The sequence below is a fragment of the Ctenopharyngodon idella genome, chromosome 22 (assembly GCF_019924925.1).
Source record: "Ctenopharyngodon idella isolate HZGC_01 chromosome 22, HZGC01, whole genome shotgun sequence".
In the NCBI taxonomy this organism is placed as follows: domain Eukaryota; kingdom Metazoa; phylum Chordata; class Actinopteri; order Cypriniformes; family Xenocyprididae; genus Ctenopharyngodon; species Ctenopharyngodon idella.
In genome coordinates, this window is record NC_067241.1 from 7,985,377 (window position 1) to 8,002,181 (window position 16,805).

Consider the following 16,805-nt stretch of genomic DNA (forward strand, 5'->3'; position numbering starts at 1 on the left):
GTATATCCAAGGGAAACGGCTTCTTAAACGATAAAAAATGTAGGGAAGGACTTGATTTTGCCTATCGGAAAATTGATTGCAGGGTTGTGATTTGCTGTTACTGTGATGTCATGTGATTGACAGGTTGTCCCGCCCTCGTGCCAGTAAACATATCATCAGATTTTGATTTCATGGTGACTTTAAAGTTAATCTTTAAAAACACTAATAATTGAATAACACTGTTAAATGGATATCCATTTTTATACTGTACATTTAAAATGTTGTAACGCCTAAATTCACTTGTAGCATTTAAAATGGTTTAGTTTTTAATGTTTTATTTCTATATTTCTATATTGGTTATTTAGACAAAGTAGTATAGAACTTTAATATGGACCATTTAGTTGTTATCAACCATAATGAAAAAAATTATTGGCTTATTGTAACGAGAGACAAACATTACGTTGCCAGAGAGGTTAATACTTCAAGACGAGATGAAGTTTGCCGTTTCCATCTGTAGGTACATGGGAGGTGTGTGTGCAAACACAACACGAATGGACTGAACTGTGAACAGTGTGATGACTTCTATAATGACCTGCCCTGGAGACCAGCTGAGGGCCGTAACACTAATGCCTGCAAGAGTAATTATCAATAACCATAATAATATTGCTCATGCAGTGCATACAGACATAGATTTCTGATGCCACAGTTAACACTTTCCTCTTTTTCCCAGAATGCAACTGTAACGGTCACTCCAACAAGTGTCATTTTGACATGGCGGTGTATCTGGCTACTGGGAACGTCAGTGGAGGCGTGTGTGACAACTGTCTCCACAACACCATGGGCCGCAACTGTGAGACCTGTAAACCTTTTTACTATCAGGATCCAATGAGAGACATCAGAGACCCTGGGGTCTGCGTGGGTAAGTGTGAGATAAATGCTAGACATATACATTTATGCATAATACTGTATATGATTGCTTATGTCTATTCTCTCTGTCAGCCTGCGACTGTGACCCAGATGGTTCTCTGAACGGTGGCATTTGTGACGGGCATGATGACCCCTCTTCGCGCATGATTGCTGGGCAGTGCCGTTGTAAAGACAACGTTGAAGGCCCACGCTGTGATAAATGCAAGCCTGGTTTCTTTGGACTCAGTGCTAGCGACCCTCGTGGCTGCCAACGTAAGTACAAGCTGATACCAGTCAGCTGATTATTATATTACATGTTATAGCCAATAAATGGCCGATATTAAAATATTTGCAGTTTTGTCTAAATAAATGAAAAATAAAACACTAAAAACTTGTCTTGTGTTACAATAAGCTGATAATTTTTTTCATTATGGTTGATAACAACTAAATGGTCCATATTAAAGTTCTATACTACTTTGTCTAAATAACCAATATATAAATATAGAAATAAAACATTAATGCTACAAGTGAATTTAGGCAGCACAGAATTATACAGTATGAAATCTGGAAATTCATTTTGAGATTTGATAAAGATTACATTTAATAGTGTTATTAAATGATTTGTGTTTTAAAGATTAACTTTATTTTAGCGTTAGGTGATGGCAAATGTAATCTAAATGTAAAAATAGAGGAAATGATCGTGAATAATTAAATATCCAACATCATAGATAGTCAATATAACAACACAATATAACAACACTACTGTACAAAATTTGGCATTAGTAAGATTTTTAATGTTTTTAAAGAAGTCTCTTATTTTCAACAAGGCTGCATTTATTTGAACAAAAATACAGTAAAAAATTTGTGAAATATTTTTACAATTTAAAATAACTGAATGTATTTTAAAATGTAATTGATGCAAAGCTACATTTTCAGCATTATTACTCCAGTCTTCAGTGTCACATGATCCTTCAGAATTCATTTTAATATGCTGATTTAGAAAATTTCTTATTATTATCAATGCTGAAAATATTTGTACTGCTTAATATTTTTTGGAAACAGTAATTTTTTTTCTTCAGGATTCTTTGATGAATAGAAACATCAAAAGAACAGCATTTATTAGAGATAGAAACATTATAAATGTCTTCACTGCCACTTTTGATCAATTTAATGCATTCTTGCTTTAAATTAAAAGTGTTAGTTTCCCAAATTTTTGAACGCTAGCATATTTTTATTAGACACATTGACATTTCAGAGCACTTTTTTTTTGTTCAATCAAAGTTAGACCACGATCTGTTTGACAGACATTTTTCTGGTATATTTTAGTCTTGATTCACAATCGTTCTCTTTCTCTCGCTGGTCTGCAATAGCATGTAAATGTGACCCCAGGGGTACAGTGTCCGGGAGCTCTCAGTGTGACCCTGTTAGTGGAGACTGCTTCTGTAAACGCCTGGTCACTGGACACAGCTGCAACCAATGTCTGGTAAGTATTTTAGTAGTTTATTTTTCCCCATACACCTCTCTGAGAACATTTGGGTTATCATTCACCATTAAGCACTGCATGCTTTTACCGGTACCTTGTATCTTCTCTACTGGGTGGGAACATGAACTGAGAATGTTTGCTCAACAATGTCTGCATTTAGCCTGGGGGCTTATGGCAGATGGTGTAGGTTTACACACGGCTTAAAATGGCATGAAAGGAAGAGCTGCATCCTGAAATTATACCAGCAATAAATGCCTTTAGTGTTAAAGTGATGTCACTTTATGAATATGTACCATGGTAATTCTTTATTATTTTTTACAATGGCATTTTTGTTAGCATGGCATGGATATCAAAGTATCATGGTGTTCCATCAGCATACCATGGTTCTGTCACAGTATTTTGTATGGTACCTGTAGTCAACAATCTGAATATTAAATGTCATATTTGTTTTTTATTAGAATCCATCACACCTGCGTGTGTTTTTTGTGTTTCTCCTACAGCCTGAGCACTGGGCCCTGAGTCATGATGCCATTGGCTGCAGAGGGTGTGACTGTGATGTGGGTGGAGCTACAGACAACCAGTCAGTATTATTCAGTTGGGATTCAGGTTTTTGGCAGTTTTTAAATAAACATTAAATTTAATTGGCATAATAATGATGTACTTTGTGTCATTAACTGTCTTCAGATGCTCAATGGAAACAGGGCAGTGTCACTGTCGGAGTCACATGATTGGACGCCAGTGTAACCAGGTGGAGTCTGGGTATTTCTTTATGGCCCTCGACCACTACATCTATGAGGCTGAAAATGCCAAACTGGGTCAAGTAAGTACAGAACTGGGAAAAATAAGTCTCTCAAGATGGTTTGTTATTAACCTCCTCTGATACTCAAGTAACAGAACATATATTTTTAATCAAACATCAATGGTGTATGCCAAGTGGCAAAAGGAAAGTAATATAGATATCTTCTAAAGAGACACTCTAAAAATGCTGGGTTAAAAACAACCCAAGTTGGGTTGAAAATGGACAAACCCAGCGGTTGGGTTAAATGTTTGCCTAACCTGCTGGGCAGTTTTATTTAACTCAACTATTGTTAAAAAAATTACTATATGGCTTGCTTAAAAAAAACAAAAAATGTTGGAAATAATTAATAAATGAACATTTATTAATGTTTAATCAATAATAATTAAGCATTTATTAAATTGCTTATTAATAAATGCTCACCTTTTGATTATTATTGTTGCCTCAAGTAATTAATTTTAATTTCCAACCTATTTTAAGCCAGCCATATTAATTGTTAAACAATAGTTGGGTTAAATAAAACATTTAACCCAACCGCTGGGTTTGTCCATTTTCAACCCAACTTGGGTTGTTTTTAGCCCAGCATTTTTAGTATATATTTTAATAAAACATCATTGGAAACATCAAAAGGAAAGTAATATAGATATCTTCTTAAGACACACTAAAAAAATGCTGGGTTAAAAACAACCCAAGTTGAAAATGGACAAACCCAGCAATCTGCTGGGTAGTTTTATTTAACTCAACTATTGTTTAAAAATTACTATATGGCTCGCTTAAAAAAAAAAAAAATCTTTTAATGAACATGTATTAATACGTTTAATGAATAATAATTAAACAATAAACATTTATTAAATTGCTTATTAAAAAATGTTCACCTTTTGATTAATTTTATTGTTGCCTCTAGTAATTATGTGTCTGATTTTTATTTTCCAACCTATTTTGGGTTCATTTTAAGCCAGCCATATAGTAATTTTAAACAATAGCTGGGTTAAATAAAACTGGGCAAACATTTAACCCAGCATTTTTTAGAGTGTATTATGATCAAATATTTTTAGGGCCTGATGTACCAATATTAAAATTCTGGCCGATATCTATAATTATTTAAAATCAAAAATAAATATAAAATATTATAAATGTATAAAAAATATATTTGATAGGGCTCTGCATTTGAGGAGAGAGAGTACCAGCCAGGCCGTCCCGTCTTGTGGACAGGCACTGGGTTTGCACGGGCTCCTGAAGGGGGTACGCTGGAGTTCGCCATTAACAACATTCCATATTCTATGGAATATGACGTCCTCATTCGCTATGAGCTTCAGGTAAACGATACACTTGGACATTACATGTCTACCCATTGGCTTCATAGGCATACTCAGAAAAGTGCGTTATGGGTATACTCATATGCGTTTATGTGTTTTTAAAAGATGCCACGGGACTGGGAGGAAGTCCGTGTAATGGTAATTAGACCAGGCCCCATACCTACCAGCAGTCCATGTGGAAACACCATCCCTGCAGATGATCTGCTAACCGTATCGCTCCCCTCTGCTGCCAGGTTTGTGAAACACATCTATAAATGTTTAAAGAGACAGTTTACCCAAAAATAACAATCATGTCATTATTTACTCACCCTCATGTTGTTTCGTTCTACTGTGGAACACAAAAGATGATATTTTGAATTATGTTTCAACTGTTTTTGTCCATATAATGAAAGTCAATGGGGTTCAAAACAACAAATGACATCATTGACTGTCGAGACATTTTTCAAAATATCTTCTTTTTTGTTCTAAAGAAGAAATAAAGTCATAGACAAATGTTTTCCTTCACTTCTGTATCCCAGAATCTTCTCAGAAAGTAATTTTTGCTTATAATATTTCTGCACTGCTGCAGGTTTGTGGTTCTGCCTCAGACGGTGTGTTTGGAGAGAGGAGTCAGTTACAAACTACGTGTGGAGTTCATCCGTTATGCTGACAGGAACAGCATCCTTACCTCCACTAATGCCTTTGTACTTGTTGACTCTGTAAGCATAAATCTGTGATTGTATTCAACTCTTGTCATGTCGTCTTCATGTTCTGTCTCATTTTGACTTGTTCCTTTCATCCCCTCACCTCCCTAGATTGCCCTTCTCCCACGTTACTCTTCTCTAGAGATGTTTACCGCAGGAGACCCTGCCTCTGTCACGCGGAAGCAGAGCTATGAGCGTTACCGCTGCCACGAGACTGCCAAGAGTGTGTCCCGCCCACAGATGAGTGAAGTGTGCGCTAAACTCATCACCAGCATGTCTGCCCTCATTAACGACGGCGCACTGCGTGAGTGTCAACAATGAATTTAGGGGTTGAGATGGGGTTTGTTTGGTTTCGTTTGTATATGTTTTTATTAAGACAAGTGCATTCTTCCCACAGCTTGTGAGTGCAATCCTCAGGGTTCGCTCAGCTCAGAGTGTGATGTCCGTGGAGGTCAGTGCCGCTGCAGGCCCAACATATCAGGCCGCCGCTGTGATAAATGTGCACCGGGGGCTTATGGCTTTGGCCCTTCCGGGTGCAAACGTAAGAGACATATTCTAAAACCCCTTTCCCTGCTCTGGTACATTACTGTTTAAAAGTTTTAGATCGGTAGGATTTTTTAACGTTTTTAAAAGAAGTCTCTTCTGCTCACCAAGGCTTTATTTATTTGATGTAAAATACAGCAAAAACAGTAATACTGTGAAATATTTTTACAATTTAAAATAACAGTTTTCTATTTGAATATATTTCAAAATATATATATTTTACATTATAAAACGGTTAGTTCCTGTCCTTGATTCTTCACCCAACGGTTCTGTGTATCACTACACAATAACCCTTAGCAACCACTCTTAGCAACGTAAACTGTATGTTCTCAATTGATATTGTTCATTGAAGCTTACTGTATTATGTAGAAGAGTATTGTGAGAAAAGAGTTAGAGTGAGCGAGTTTATTACCTGCATTCAGATTTAGCATTTTCCTTCAGGTTAGTCCTATGTTCAGAATAAAAAATCTGTTTTAATGTCCGATGTATTATCTTGTCCTTTTAACAGTTAAGGGGTTTTCCCGTGACTGACAACGCTATTCAAAGCATTTGTCAGTTGCGTCTTGTTCCGTTTTCAAAACAGTTCAGTCTTTTCAATGTAAAAGTCTTCGCTATTGATTGACACTCATAAAGACAGTCTTTGCCGCCATCTAATGGTGTGAAAATGTAACTTCTGTTGCTGTTCAGGGTCAGGGACAATTTTTTTCCGGCGGAAGGAAGGCTTTTAGAAAAAGTTTACTTCATGAAAGTTGCATTGATACATATTTCTGGCTTTAATATTTGTATTGTGTGGTAACCGTTTTATAAAAACAATAAGGTACGAGAGGCTGTGCTGTATCGTGAATAAGTCACGGCTGAAGGGCATTGTTAGGCGTTGCCTGCAACCCCTTCAGCTGTGACTTATTCACAATACAGCACAGCCTCTCGTACCTTATTGCTTACATATTACTGTTTTTGCTGTATTTTGGATCAATTAAATGCAGCATTGGTGAGCAGAAGAGACATCTTTTAAGAACATTACAAAATCTTACTGATCTAAAACATCAATAACATTTAGCTTTTTTGTTTGTTTTGTTTTTCTTTGTTGTTTTTTTCTTTCCTTCTTTTATGTTTGTAATTGTTTTTCTTTCTTTCTTTTTCTTTTTTTTGTTAGGGTTTTCTTGTTTTGTTTTTTTCTTTCTTTTTTTGTTTGTTTATCTTTTGTTTTTGTTGTTGCTGTTTGTTTCTTGCTTTGTTTCTTTTTTTGTTTTTGTCTGTTTCTTTCATTTTTTTAATGTTTTTTCTTACTTTTGTTTTTATCATAGCTGTTTGTTTTTTGTTTTTGATTTGTTGTTTTTATTTGTTTCTTTCTTTAGCTTTTGTTGCTGTTTGTTTTGTATTTGTTTTATTTGTTTTTTCTCTTTATTTTTTATTCTTTGTTTTTTGTTGTTGTTGCTATTTGTTTTATCTTTGTTTCTTGCTTTTCATTTCATTTTTTGGTAACACTTTAGTATAGGGAACACATATAAACTATTAACTATGACTTTTTCCTCAATAAACTCCTAATTTACTGCTTATTAATAGTTAGCAAGTTAGTTATTAAGTTTAGGTATTGGGTAGGATTAAGAATGTAGAATAAGGTCGTGCAGAATAAGGCATCAATATGTGCTTAATAAGTACTAATAAATAGCCTATATTCTAGTAATATGCTTGCTAATAAGCAACTAGTTAAAAGACCCTAAAATAAAGTGTTACCCATTTTTCTTTCTTTTTCTTTTTATTTGTTTGCTCTTTCATTCCTTCCTTGCTTCATTCATTCATTCATTCATTCATTCATTTTTCTCTTTGTCTTTAGTTTGTGAATGTAGTTTGGAGGGCTCTCAGAGCCGTTTCTGTGACCAGTACACAGGACAGTGTCCATGCCGGCCTGGTGCATTTGGTCAGCGCTGTGATGGTTGTCAGGCTGGACACTGGGGCTTCCCGAACTGCAGGTCTTGCCAATGTAACGGCCACGCTGATGAGTGCCACCAGAGGACTGGAGCCTGTCTCAACTGCAGAAGCAATACAGCAGGAGACCAATGTGAAAGGTACAAGTAATAAAGCAGGCATTTTTGATGTTTAAGCTGTTTGGTTGATCTGATAATTACTAACACAGGACACTTAAAATATTTGAGAACAGCAGGATTTTTTTTAAAGCTTGCATGCACACAGTAAAAAAGGGTTGATTTTTATTGAATGTTTCTTTGCCCAAGCTAATGTAATAAATACCTCCTGTCACAGGTGTGCTAATGGTTACTATGGAAACCCAGCCCTTGGTTTAGGGAGTCAGTGTCGACCCTGCCCCTGTCCTGAGGGCCCCAACAGCGGACGCAACTTTGCCGCCTCATGTTATCAAGACAACCGCAACCAACAGGTGGTCTGCAACTGTAACCAGGGTTACACAGGTATTTTTAACCCCAGATTTTTCTTTCTTTCCAAAGATGGATGGAATAAAATTAATAAAGATGAGGTCTGGGTCATGTGCAGTTGCACATACATGCAACAGGAGAATGTAGTTCTTGTATGACTTCCCAAATTAATACGTGCTTAAATAGGGCTTTATTTTGTCATTTAACACCCTGAGTCCATCTGCATCTGGATAGGATGCAGAAAATGTTATAATCAGAGGCCACTGTCAGTCTGATTAGACATGCAGTGATCATGTGTGTTATCTCCTGTCCCCCCTCAACTGGACACAGGGATTGTAAAGCGCTCTGCAGGGGCTGTCCTTAAGCGTGAGTAACCATGGAGACCCACCCCACCTCTGCTGCCCGACCTCCATCACCCCTCCCATCCCTCCCTAGCGCATGGCTCACGCACTTCACACCTTGCATGTTCATTTGCAGAACCCTGTGAATCTCAACCCAGTTTAATCATATGTGACTGAGCAGTGTTGGGGAGTAACTAACTAAATGTAGCTACTAGTAGTTTTTTAAAACTAAGCTTTTCCAGTGCTTAACTTTACATCGCATAATAACAAAATAATATAATATTAGACTCTTTGTTTTAATAATTTTTCAAAGAAAAAAAAAAAAACTTATAAAATATTATTCTGTAATATTTCTAGTTTTCTGGTTTTACTGGTGGTTGATCTGTGTGATCTATTCAAATGCTATTCAATTCTGTCATTCTAGTTGTTTCAAAGAGTTGTTTTTGTGCTAAATACTTCTCTTATTTAAATTCTATTCTATTCTATTCTATTCTATTCTATCACTAGAAGTGAGAACCCATCAATGTTCCTTTGCCAGCTTTTGAGCCAGAGAAGCAGGCGTGTGTCTCTATGTTGCACTTGGCTGCAAAGAAATTTGAACATAGCAACAGAGTGAATAAATATAGATGAATCATGGCATCCTGTTTAGACTGAATAAACTACAGCTAAACTAATTGAGCTTCAAAGTGTTTCAGATCTTTTAATGTTAAAAAAAGAAGTAATTTTCACTCTGATGCTTTGTACCTCATCACTCTTCAGGAGATTATTATTCAGACAGCGTAGTATATTATGATTTGACATTAAGATTAAAATGTAAAATCTTCTGGAGAGTCATTTTTCATAACCACTTAAATATTCACATATCACATAAATATTTATTTCATTAATTTCAATTTAATGTCATAACTAAACATTGTTCTACTACCTTAAAGGGTTAGTTCACCCAAAAATGAAATTTCTGTCATTAAGTACTCACCCTCATATCGTCCCAAACCCGTAAGACCTTCATTTGTCTTCAGAATACAAATTAAGATATTTTTGATGAAATCTGCAATGTCGTTGCTGCCTATGTGTGGATCAGATACTCTCAGATTTCATAAAAAATATCTTAATTTGTGTCGACATGAGGGTGAGTACTTTCATTTTTGGGTGAACAATTTTAATCCTAAGCCACCAAAACTTTTTGGTTCTTCGGTTAATTCCTACTCGGTTTAACACCTTCATATATGTGAACCTAATGTTGCTTATATTAATTGTGTACTTATAAAGTTTCACTTAGAAACCCTATATTGCACAGGTTATGGAAAAATCATCATGAAACAGAAGTGCTTTATCCCACGAAAACTGTGGATTTCCCTGTTGACTGTTGTGGATTTTGTTTGTGACAGATTTTAGAGCAATTTTAGAGCTATTCTCAAGAAAATATGAATCTTCAATTCAGTTCAGCATTAACTCTTTCCCCACCATTGAAGGAATGGCATGTTTTCTGTGTTTTCACTGTTTTACGGTAGGGGGGCGCTATTATGCATCTTCTGAAAGAGTAGAGAATCTCTGGATCAAAACAGGCAAACAAGGAGCAGAAATAAAGTGATAAAAGCGTTATGGTCTTTAAAAAAATGTTGCTTTTTTTATGAAACTTTCCCACATTCAGGTGTTGATAAAAAAGAATGCATGAAGCCAGAATAAAACTTTTTTGTTGTTTAAAAGCAGAGGCTCTGTTCTTTCTTTCAAAAATGCAGGCGGGGAAAGAGTTAAAAATGTCCTTCATGTGTATTAAAGTAGTTTTTATTTTCATCTTTTCACCGATACCTTTTATAAAGACATTTTAAAATTCTATCTTTATGCAACTAAATTCCTGCTTTTTCCATCAACCAGGTCCACGTTGTGAAGAATGTGCTCCTGGTTATTACGGTGACCCCTCTAAGCCCGGTGGGCAGTGCCAACCTTGTCGTTGCAGTAACAACATCGACCTATCGGATCCTGAGGCATGTGACAAGCGTACTGGCCAGTGTCTCAAGTGCCTGTACAACACTGAAGGACCGGACTGCAGTGTGTGCAAAAGCGGATACTATGGAGATGCTTCCCGCCGCAACTGCCGGAGTGAGTTTACCTGGGTCTCAAATTACTTTTCTACATTATAGTGCACTAATAACAATGATAAACATATCAACACGTTAATCTACCCAGAGTGCACCTGCAACTTCTTGGGCACGGAGCGTAGTCAGTGTCTGTCTCGAGATGACTGCGTGTGCCAGCGTGCCACAGGACAGTGCCAGTGTCTACCTCATGTTATTGGACAAACTTGTGATCACTGCGCTCCCAACTACTGGAACCTGGCAAGTGGGCGAGGCTGTGAGCCCTGTGGTTGTGACCCCAACAACGCCTACACATCTGCCTGTAATGAGGTACCCTCGACTCACAAATACTGCACACACTCAGGGCAAACAGTCTTCCATACGGTACTGTTCAAAAGTTTGGGGTCAGTAACACCGTGTCCTAACAAGATGCGATAAGATTCCAGCGAGAAAAAAAATTTGTCTGACCACAACAGACATGACGCAACAAAGATGCAACAAAATCAATTAAAAAACCACAGCCAATCAGAACAGCGTGTGGGCGGGCTCTCGCGACAAGTGCAAGGCACCAGAGATTAATCTTGACGGCACTTGCAAGGAAATGGATAAGTACATAATCAAATTCACAAATATAACGGCATTTAAACAATATTAAAAATAAAATACTGCGTTACTAAAACATTCTTTGTCATAGAATATACTTGTTTGTTCACAGTTTGAACGATCTTGTTTCCATTTGTTTAATAACCCCTAACCCGACATCGCAGAAAAATAGAAAACGTTTCTAAAATAGAATCGTGGTGTGACGCCGTAGCGGCTGGTTAGGCCAAAAACTCTGATTAATATAGAAAAGGTACCTTTTATCGTGTGTCGCAGCATCACGTCTGGTTAGGTCATGGTGTAAGATTTTTTTTTTAAAAGAAATTAATGCTTTAATTCAGCAAGGATGCATTAAATTGATCAAAAGTGACAGTAAAGATTTTAAACAGTGTTACAAAATGTTTCTATTTCTAATAAATGCTGTTTGAACTTTCTGTTCATTAAAAATTTAAAATAATTAAAAATAATCTGCATATTAGAATGATTTCTGAAGACTGGAGTAATGATGCTGTAGCAAATTAGCTCAAAGGGGAAATATTAATAATTATTCATAACTTGTTATGATTAATTATGAATATTCGAATTAGTTAATTAGATTAACTTGATGTAGCTACATTAACATTACAATCAACTAAACAGTTCATCCTGTGAACACTCGGTATTGATTATTTATTAATTAATTCTAAGAAAAGGGTATTTTTCATGGCCACAGAAAAATAATTATTTCTTAGCATTTACAGCACTTAGAGCGTGTAACAAGATCGAGATCATTTAAGTGACAGTTATTTGCAGGCAGGGAGTCAGAACCAAATATGTATTGTGCACAAATTTTATTAACTAAATCACGAACACAGCTAATCTAACAAACACATACAAACACAATCACACGTACATAGGTAAAATGAAAAGTTATAGAATGAAACCGGAAATGGGAGCAGAAGATGAAGCTATGGAAAATAGTCATTAAACCATAAAAAGAGCCATCAGCGTATCATTTCAAAACACCTCATTGAATGTACGATACTTGCATAGCCATTGCAGTGGAAGCCGTTTGTGAAGTTCCTGAAGAAGGCTTGTGGTGGTTCCATGAGTTTCAATCGATTTCTTCTGCATTGAATGAAGAAATGATGATGAACATGCATGGTTAGTTTGACTCTTGTAGTGGGGAAAGAGTTCTCCCTCTCTTTTAGGTAAGCACATGGCTGGAGTGCAGCCATGAATTTGAAAGATTATTTGTTAAATATGACAAATAATTGTGTCTGATTTGTCTCAGTTGTTACAATGCTGAAAATTCAGTTATGCCATCACAGGTATAAATAACATTTTAAATATATATACAAGAGAAAACAGTCATTTTAAATTGTAATAATATTTCACAATATTACTCTTTTACTGTATTTTTGATCAAATAAATGCAGCCTTGGTGAACACAAGAGACTTCGTTCAAAAATATTGAAAAAGCCTTACCAACCACAAATTTTTTAACAGTAGTGTATATTTATTTATTCATAATATTTTAGCATAGGAACTAAATGAGAAGCTTGGCTCATGAATATTAATTACATGACACGGTTTGCCCAGTAGTTCGACCTGATTTGCTGAAAGGCAGCCAGTTGGCAAAGGCTTCTGTGGTCATTGTCTGTTATGGTAGATAACCAAATATGAATTATTTTTGGACAATATTACATTTCTGTACTATTTTGTCTAAATAAATGAAAAATAAAACACTAAAAAACTAAAATTGATTGTTTTTAATGCTACAAGTGAATTTAAGCATCATAACGTTATAATTTACAGTATAATAATGGATATTCATTTTCGAAATTTGCTAAAGATTCCATTTAACAGTGTTAGTAAATTATTAATGTTATTAAAGGTTAACTTTAAGTAATAGTTGAGTATGAACAATTAAATATCCATACGGATCAATTAAAAAATCTCTGATATGGTACCATATTTATCTTGCATTCCAAGTTGCTAGACTCCTGAGTAGTCTTAAATATATCTATTCCTCTTTTTGAACCCAAATTCATATAGTTCACAGGCCAGTGCCAGTGCCGTGTTGGGTTTGGAGGAAAGACCTGTAAAGACTGCCAGGAGAACCACTGGGGTGACCCAAGAGTACTATGCCGAGGTACTATGATCTTTCAGAGCATTTTATATATACTGTCTGTATCCATGTCATCTCTGATGTTAACACATTGTAACACATTTCATCATCAACTCTAATGCTCTAATTAGAACATTTTTGCTTCACAATTAACCATAATTCCCAAAATCCTATTGATTTGGTTACTTCTCCTCCCGCAGCATGTGACTGTGACCCACGTGGCATCGAGTCATCTCAGTGTAACCGTGTGACCGGTCATTGCGTGTGCCAGCAGGGAGTGTCAGGCGTTCGCTGTGATCAATGTGCCCGTGGCTTCTCTGGCACCTTCCCTGATTGCAAGCCTTGCCACCAGTGCTTTGGGGACTGGGACCGCATCGTTCAGGATCTAGCAACCAGAACCAAAGCTCTCACAGATCGAGCCAAGGATCTCCACACTACCGGCTTGACTCGAGCCTTCGAGAGAAAATTTAAAGAGTTGGAGGACATGCTGGCTCAGGTGCGGGACATTGTTAATGCCCGCAATGTCACCGCTGAAGCTGTGACCATTCTGATGGGCATGATAGAGGATCTCAGGTACAGTTTGGTTAGAGGCAGATAGATACACCACATTTGCAGACCCTAAATTCTGTTGTATTGCTTGAAAGACCTGCAAGACTATTTGAGGGTGTTGGCGGGCAGGGGGACATCATTACTATACTCAATTTTTTTTTTTTATGAGTGCTATTGAAATTAATAGAGAAACTTAGCAAAGAAAAAAACTTTTATTTAGACCTTCAAAGTAAATATTTTACAGGTCATTATAACATAAATATATTCTGCACATTTAAAAAAAAATGCTTTTTCTTACTATGCATTTTCTTAGTATGCATTTTTTACATTTTTCCATCAAAATTAATTAGTTACATTAGATTATGTTAGAAATTTATTAGATTAAATTAGATTGATTGAATAGCAAATGTCTTTATAGCTATATAATTAATTAGCAAATGTTTTTATATCAGTCAATATAAAAAGCTAAGAAAAGATTTTTTTACTTTGAAACACTTAAGTTTCTAATTAATTTTGGAAACTATTTAAGGTTTTCTTTTTGTTAAAGAGTTAGTTCACCCAAAAATGAAAATTCTGTCATTAAATATCTTAATTTGTGTTCTGAAGATGAACAAAGGTCTTATGGGTGTGGAACGACATGAGGGTGAGTAATGACAGAATTTTCATTTTTGGGTGAACTAACCCTTTAAATACTTTGACTAGTAAATGAGTACAAATTTGACATGGTACCCATACTTTCACATAAATATTATTGAAGTATAATTTCATATTTTACCACTTCTCTCACATTATTTCTTACTTTTTACAACCTTGTTGGTGATCAGTTTGGTCAGTTCATTGGCTCTCTTTCTATACATAATGTTTTCCTCTTCCAGAGCTCAGATTGGTGAGACCACAGACACACTGAACCAGCTGGAGGGAGACCTGACTGCTGTGCAGGACAGTAACTATGAGGCCAGTAATGCACTAAGTACCCTGGAGAGGGAAGCGAAAGAGCTCAACCTGAACTCAGATCAGCTTAACCGCCAACTTGACATCCTCAAGAACTCCAACTTCTTAGGTTAGTCACTGATGCTGTCTTACTGTACCTAAAATACACTTACAGTGGCCACAAAAAGTGTTATTTTAGGCCATACTTACAAATGTTTGAACATCTTTGCATTTTATAACAAAATATCAAAACAAGTGGCATTTATTTATTAATAGCTCCCATTGACTGTTCTTTGTTATTGGAAAAGGAAAGTATACTTTATAATATTTGGTATCCTTCCTCAGGTGCATATGACAGCATACGAGCCTCGTACAACAAGTCACGTGATGCAGAGCATCGTGCCAACAGATCTACCTCTGACATTCCCAGCACAGTGAGCCAATCAGCAGACACCCGCAAGAAAATAGAGCGACTGATTACCCAAAAGAGAGATGATTTTAACCGCAAAAATGCTGCCAACAAACGTACACTCACAGACTTAAATGCAAAAGCTCAAAATCTGGACATAAAGAAAATCAATGAAAAGGTAAGCAGCTCTTTAAGATGGACACCTCAAATTTAAAGTTATAACCGTACATACATGCATCTAGTTTGTTAATTTAAATATTTTTATAGCATTTTTAACATATTTAAAAGTATTTTTTTTAAAAGGTATATATTTATAATATATAAAATCATTGAAATGTATAAAATATTATAAAATAATATTATTAAAAATAACATTTTATATTTTGTTATTATATTGTTTACTTTTGATTTTTGATATATTATTGTTGTAGGTATGTGGAGCACCGGGTGATGCTCCATGTATGGACAGCCCTTGTGGTGGTGCTGGTTGTCGTGATGATGAGGGCAAACGCCACTGTGGAGGTCTGAATTGCAATGGAGCTGTTGCAGTGGCCAACAATGCCCTGGATAGATCCAAGCATGCAGAAAAGGAATTGGATAAAGCTATGGGAGTGGTGGAAGAGCTTTTTAAGCAGGTAGAGACACTGTTACCAATGACTAACATGATTAGAGCGTTTTCAGTGCTGACAATTCCATTTATTAACATTCTCCAGAATGTGCTCAGTCCTTTCTCTTCATCTTATGTTGTCTTGATGGTCTTATTAAGGTGGCAGATGCTAAGACCAAGGCTCAGGAAGCTAAGGATAGAGCCCAGGCAGCTTTGGAAAAAGCTAGTGATACCAAGAACAAGGTGGATCATTCTAACAATGATCTGAGGGACCTCATCAAACAAATTCGTGAATTCCTTATGCGTGAGTTTTTTTTATTATATTATATTATATGTAAGCAATAAGGTACGAGAGGCTGTGCTGTACCTTAAATAAGTCACGGCTGAAGGGGTTGCAGGCACTCCGCTTCGTGTCGTGACTTATTCACGATACAGCACAGCCTCTCGTACCTTATTGCTTTTATAAAATGGTTACCACATAATGCAAATATTAAAGCCAAAAAATATGTATCAATGCAACTTTCATGAAGTAAAATCACTAAAAGCCTTCTTTCTGCCGGAAAAAATAGTCTCTGACCGTGAACAGCAAATGAAGTTACATTATTACACCATTAGGTGGCGGCAAAGACTGTCCTTATGAGTGTGTCAGTCAGTAGTGAAGACTTCAGTCAGTAGTGAACACGGAACAAGACGCAACTGACAAATGCTTTGACTAGCGCTGTCAGTCACGGAAAAACCCTTAACTGTTCAAAGGACAAGATAATACACGGACAGGAACTAACAGTTATATATTATATTATATTATACTTGTCTGAAACCCCTTTAATGTTCATGCTTTGGCCACTGTTTACATGTCATGTTGAATATTTGCAGAGGAGGGGGCAGATCCTGACAGCATTGAGGCAGTGGCCAATCGGGTGCTGGAGCTATCTATCCCTGCTTCTCCCAAGCAGATTCGACACCTCGCAGATGAGATTAAAGACCGTGTCAAGAGTCTGTCCAATGTGGACGCCATTCTTGAGCAGACCCAGAATGATGTCCGCAAAGCAGAACAGCTGCTGATGGATGCCAAGAAAGCCAGGTGACTATCT

General features: G+C 36.4%; 1 protein-coding gene across 4 annotated transcripts in view; it reads left to right on the top strand.

Annotated features, from left to right (window-relative positions):
- Positions 1-16,805, top strand: part of lamb2 (laminin, beta 2 (laminin S)) — a 40,208-nt gene that overhangs the window by 19,409 nt on the left and 3,994 nt on the right. For 3 of the 4 annotated variants that reach the window (XM_051880385.1, XM_051880383.1, XM_051880387.1), the window contains 23 exons: positions 497-617; positions 710-898; positions 979-1,158; positions 2,256-2,368; positions 2,869-2,948; positions 3,053-3,188; positions 4,322-4,480; positions 4,586-4,713; positions 5,049-5,178; positions 5,275-5,467; positions 5,561-5,704; positions 7,541-7,772; positions 7,966-8,129; positions 8,424-8,459; positions 10,310-10,534; positions 10,622-10,839; positions 13,147-13,243; positions 13,420-13,792; positions 14,644-14,828; positions 15,044-15,285; positions 15,539-15,742; positions 15,874-16,018; positions 16,588-16,795. In XM_051880385.1, coding sequence (XP_051736345.1) covers positions 497-617; positions 710-898; positions 979-1,158; positions 2,256-2,368; positions 2,869-2,948; positions 3,053-3,188; positions 4,322-4,480; positions 4,586-4,713; positions 5,049-5,178; positions 5,275-5,467; positions 5,561-5,704; positions 7,541-7,772; positions 7,966-8,129; positions 8,424-8,459; positions 10,310-10,534; positions 10,622-10,839; positions 13,147-13,243; positions 13,420-13,792; positions 14,644-14,828; positions 15,044-15,285; positions 15,539-15,742; positions 15,874-16,018; positions 16,588-16,795 — 3,902 coding nt within the window. The remainder of the gene's footprint in view (positions 1-496; positions 618-709; positions 899-978; positions 1,159-2,255; positions 2,369-2,868; positions 2,949-3,052; positions 3,189-4,321; positions 4,481-4,585; positions 4,714-5,048; positions 5,179-5,274; positions 5,468-5,560; positions 5,705-7,540; positions 7,773-7,965; positions 8,130-8,423; positions 8,460-10,309; positions 10,535-10,621; positions 10,840-13,146; positions 13,244-13,419; positions 13,793-14,643; positions 14,829-15,043; positions 15,286-15,538; positions 15,743-15,873; positions 16,019-16,587; positions 16,796-16,805) is intronic. The other variant, XM_051880386.1, reaches the window with a different exon arrangement.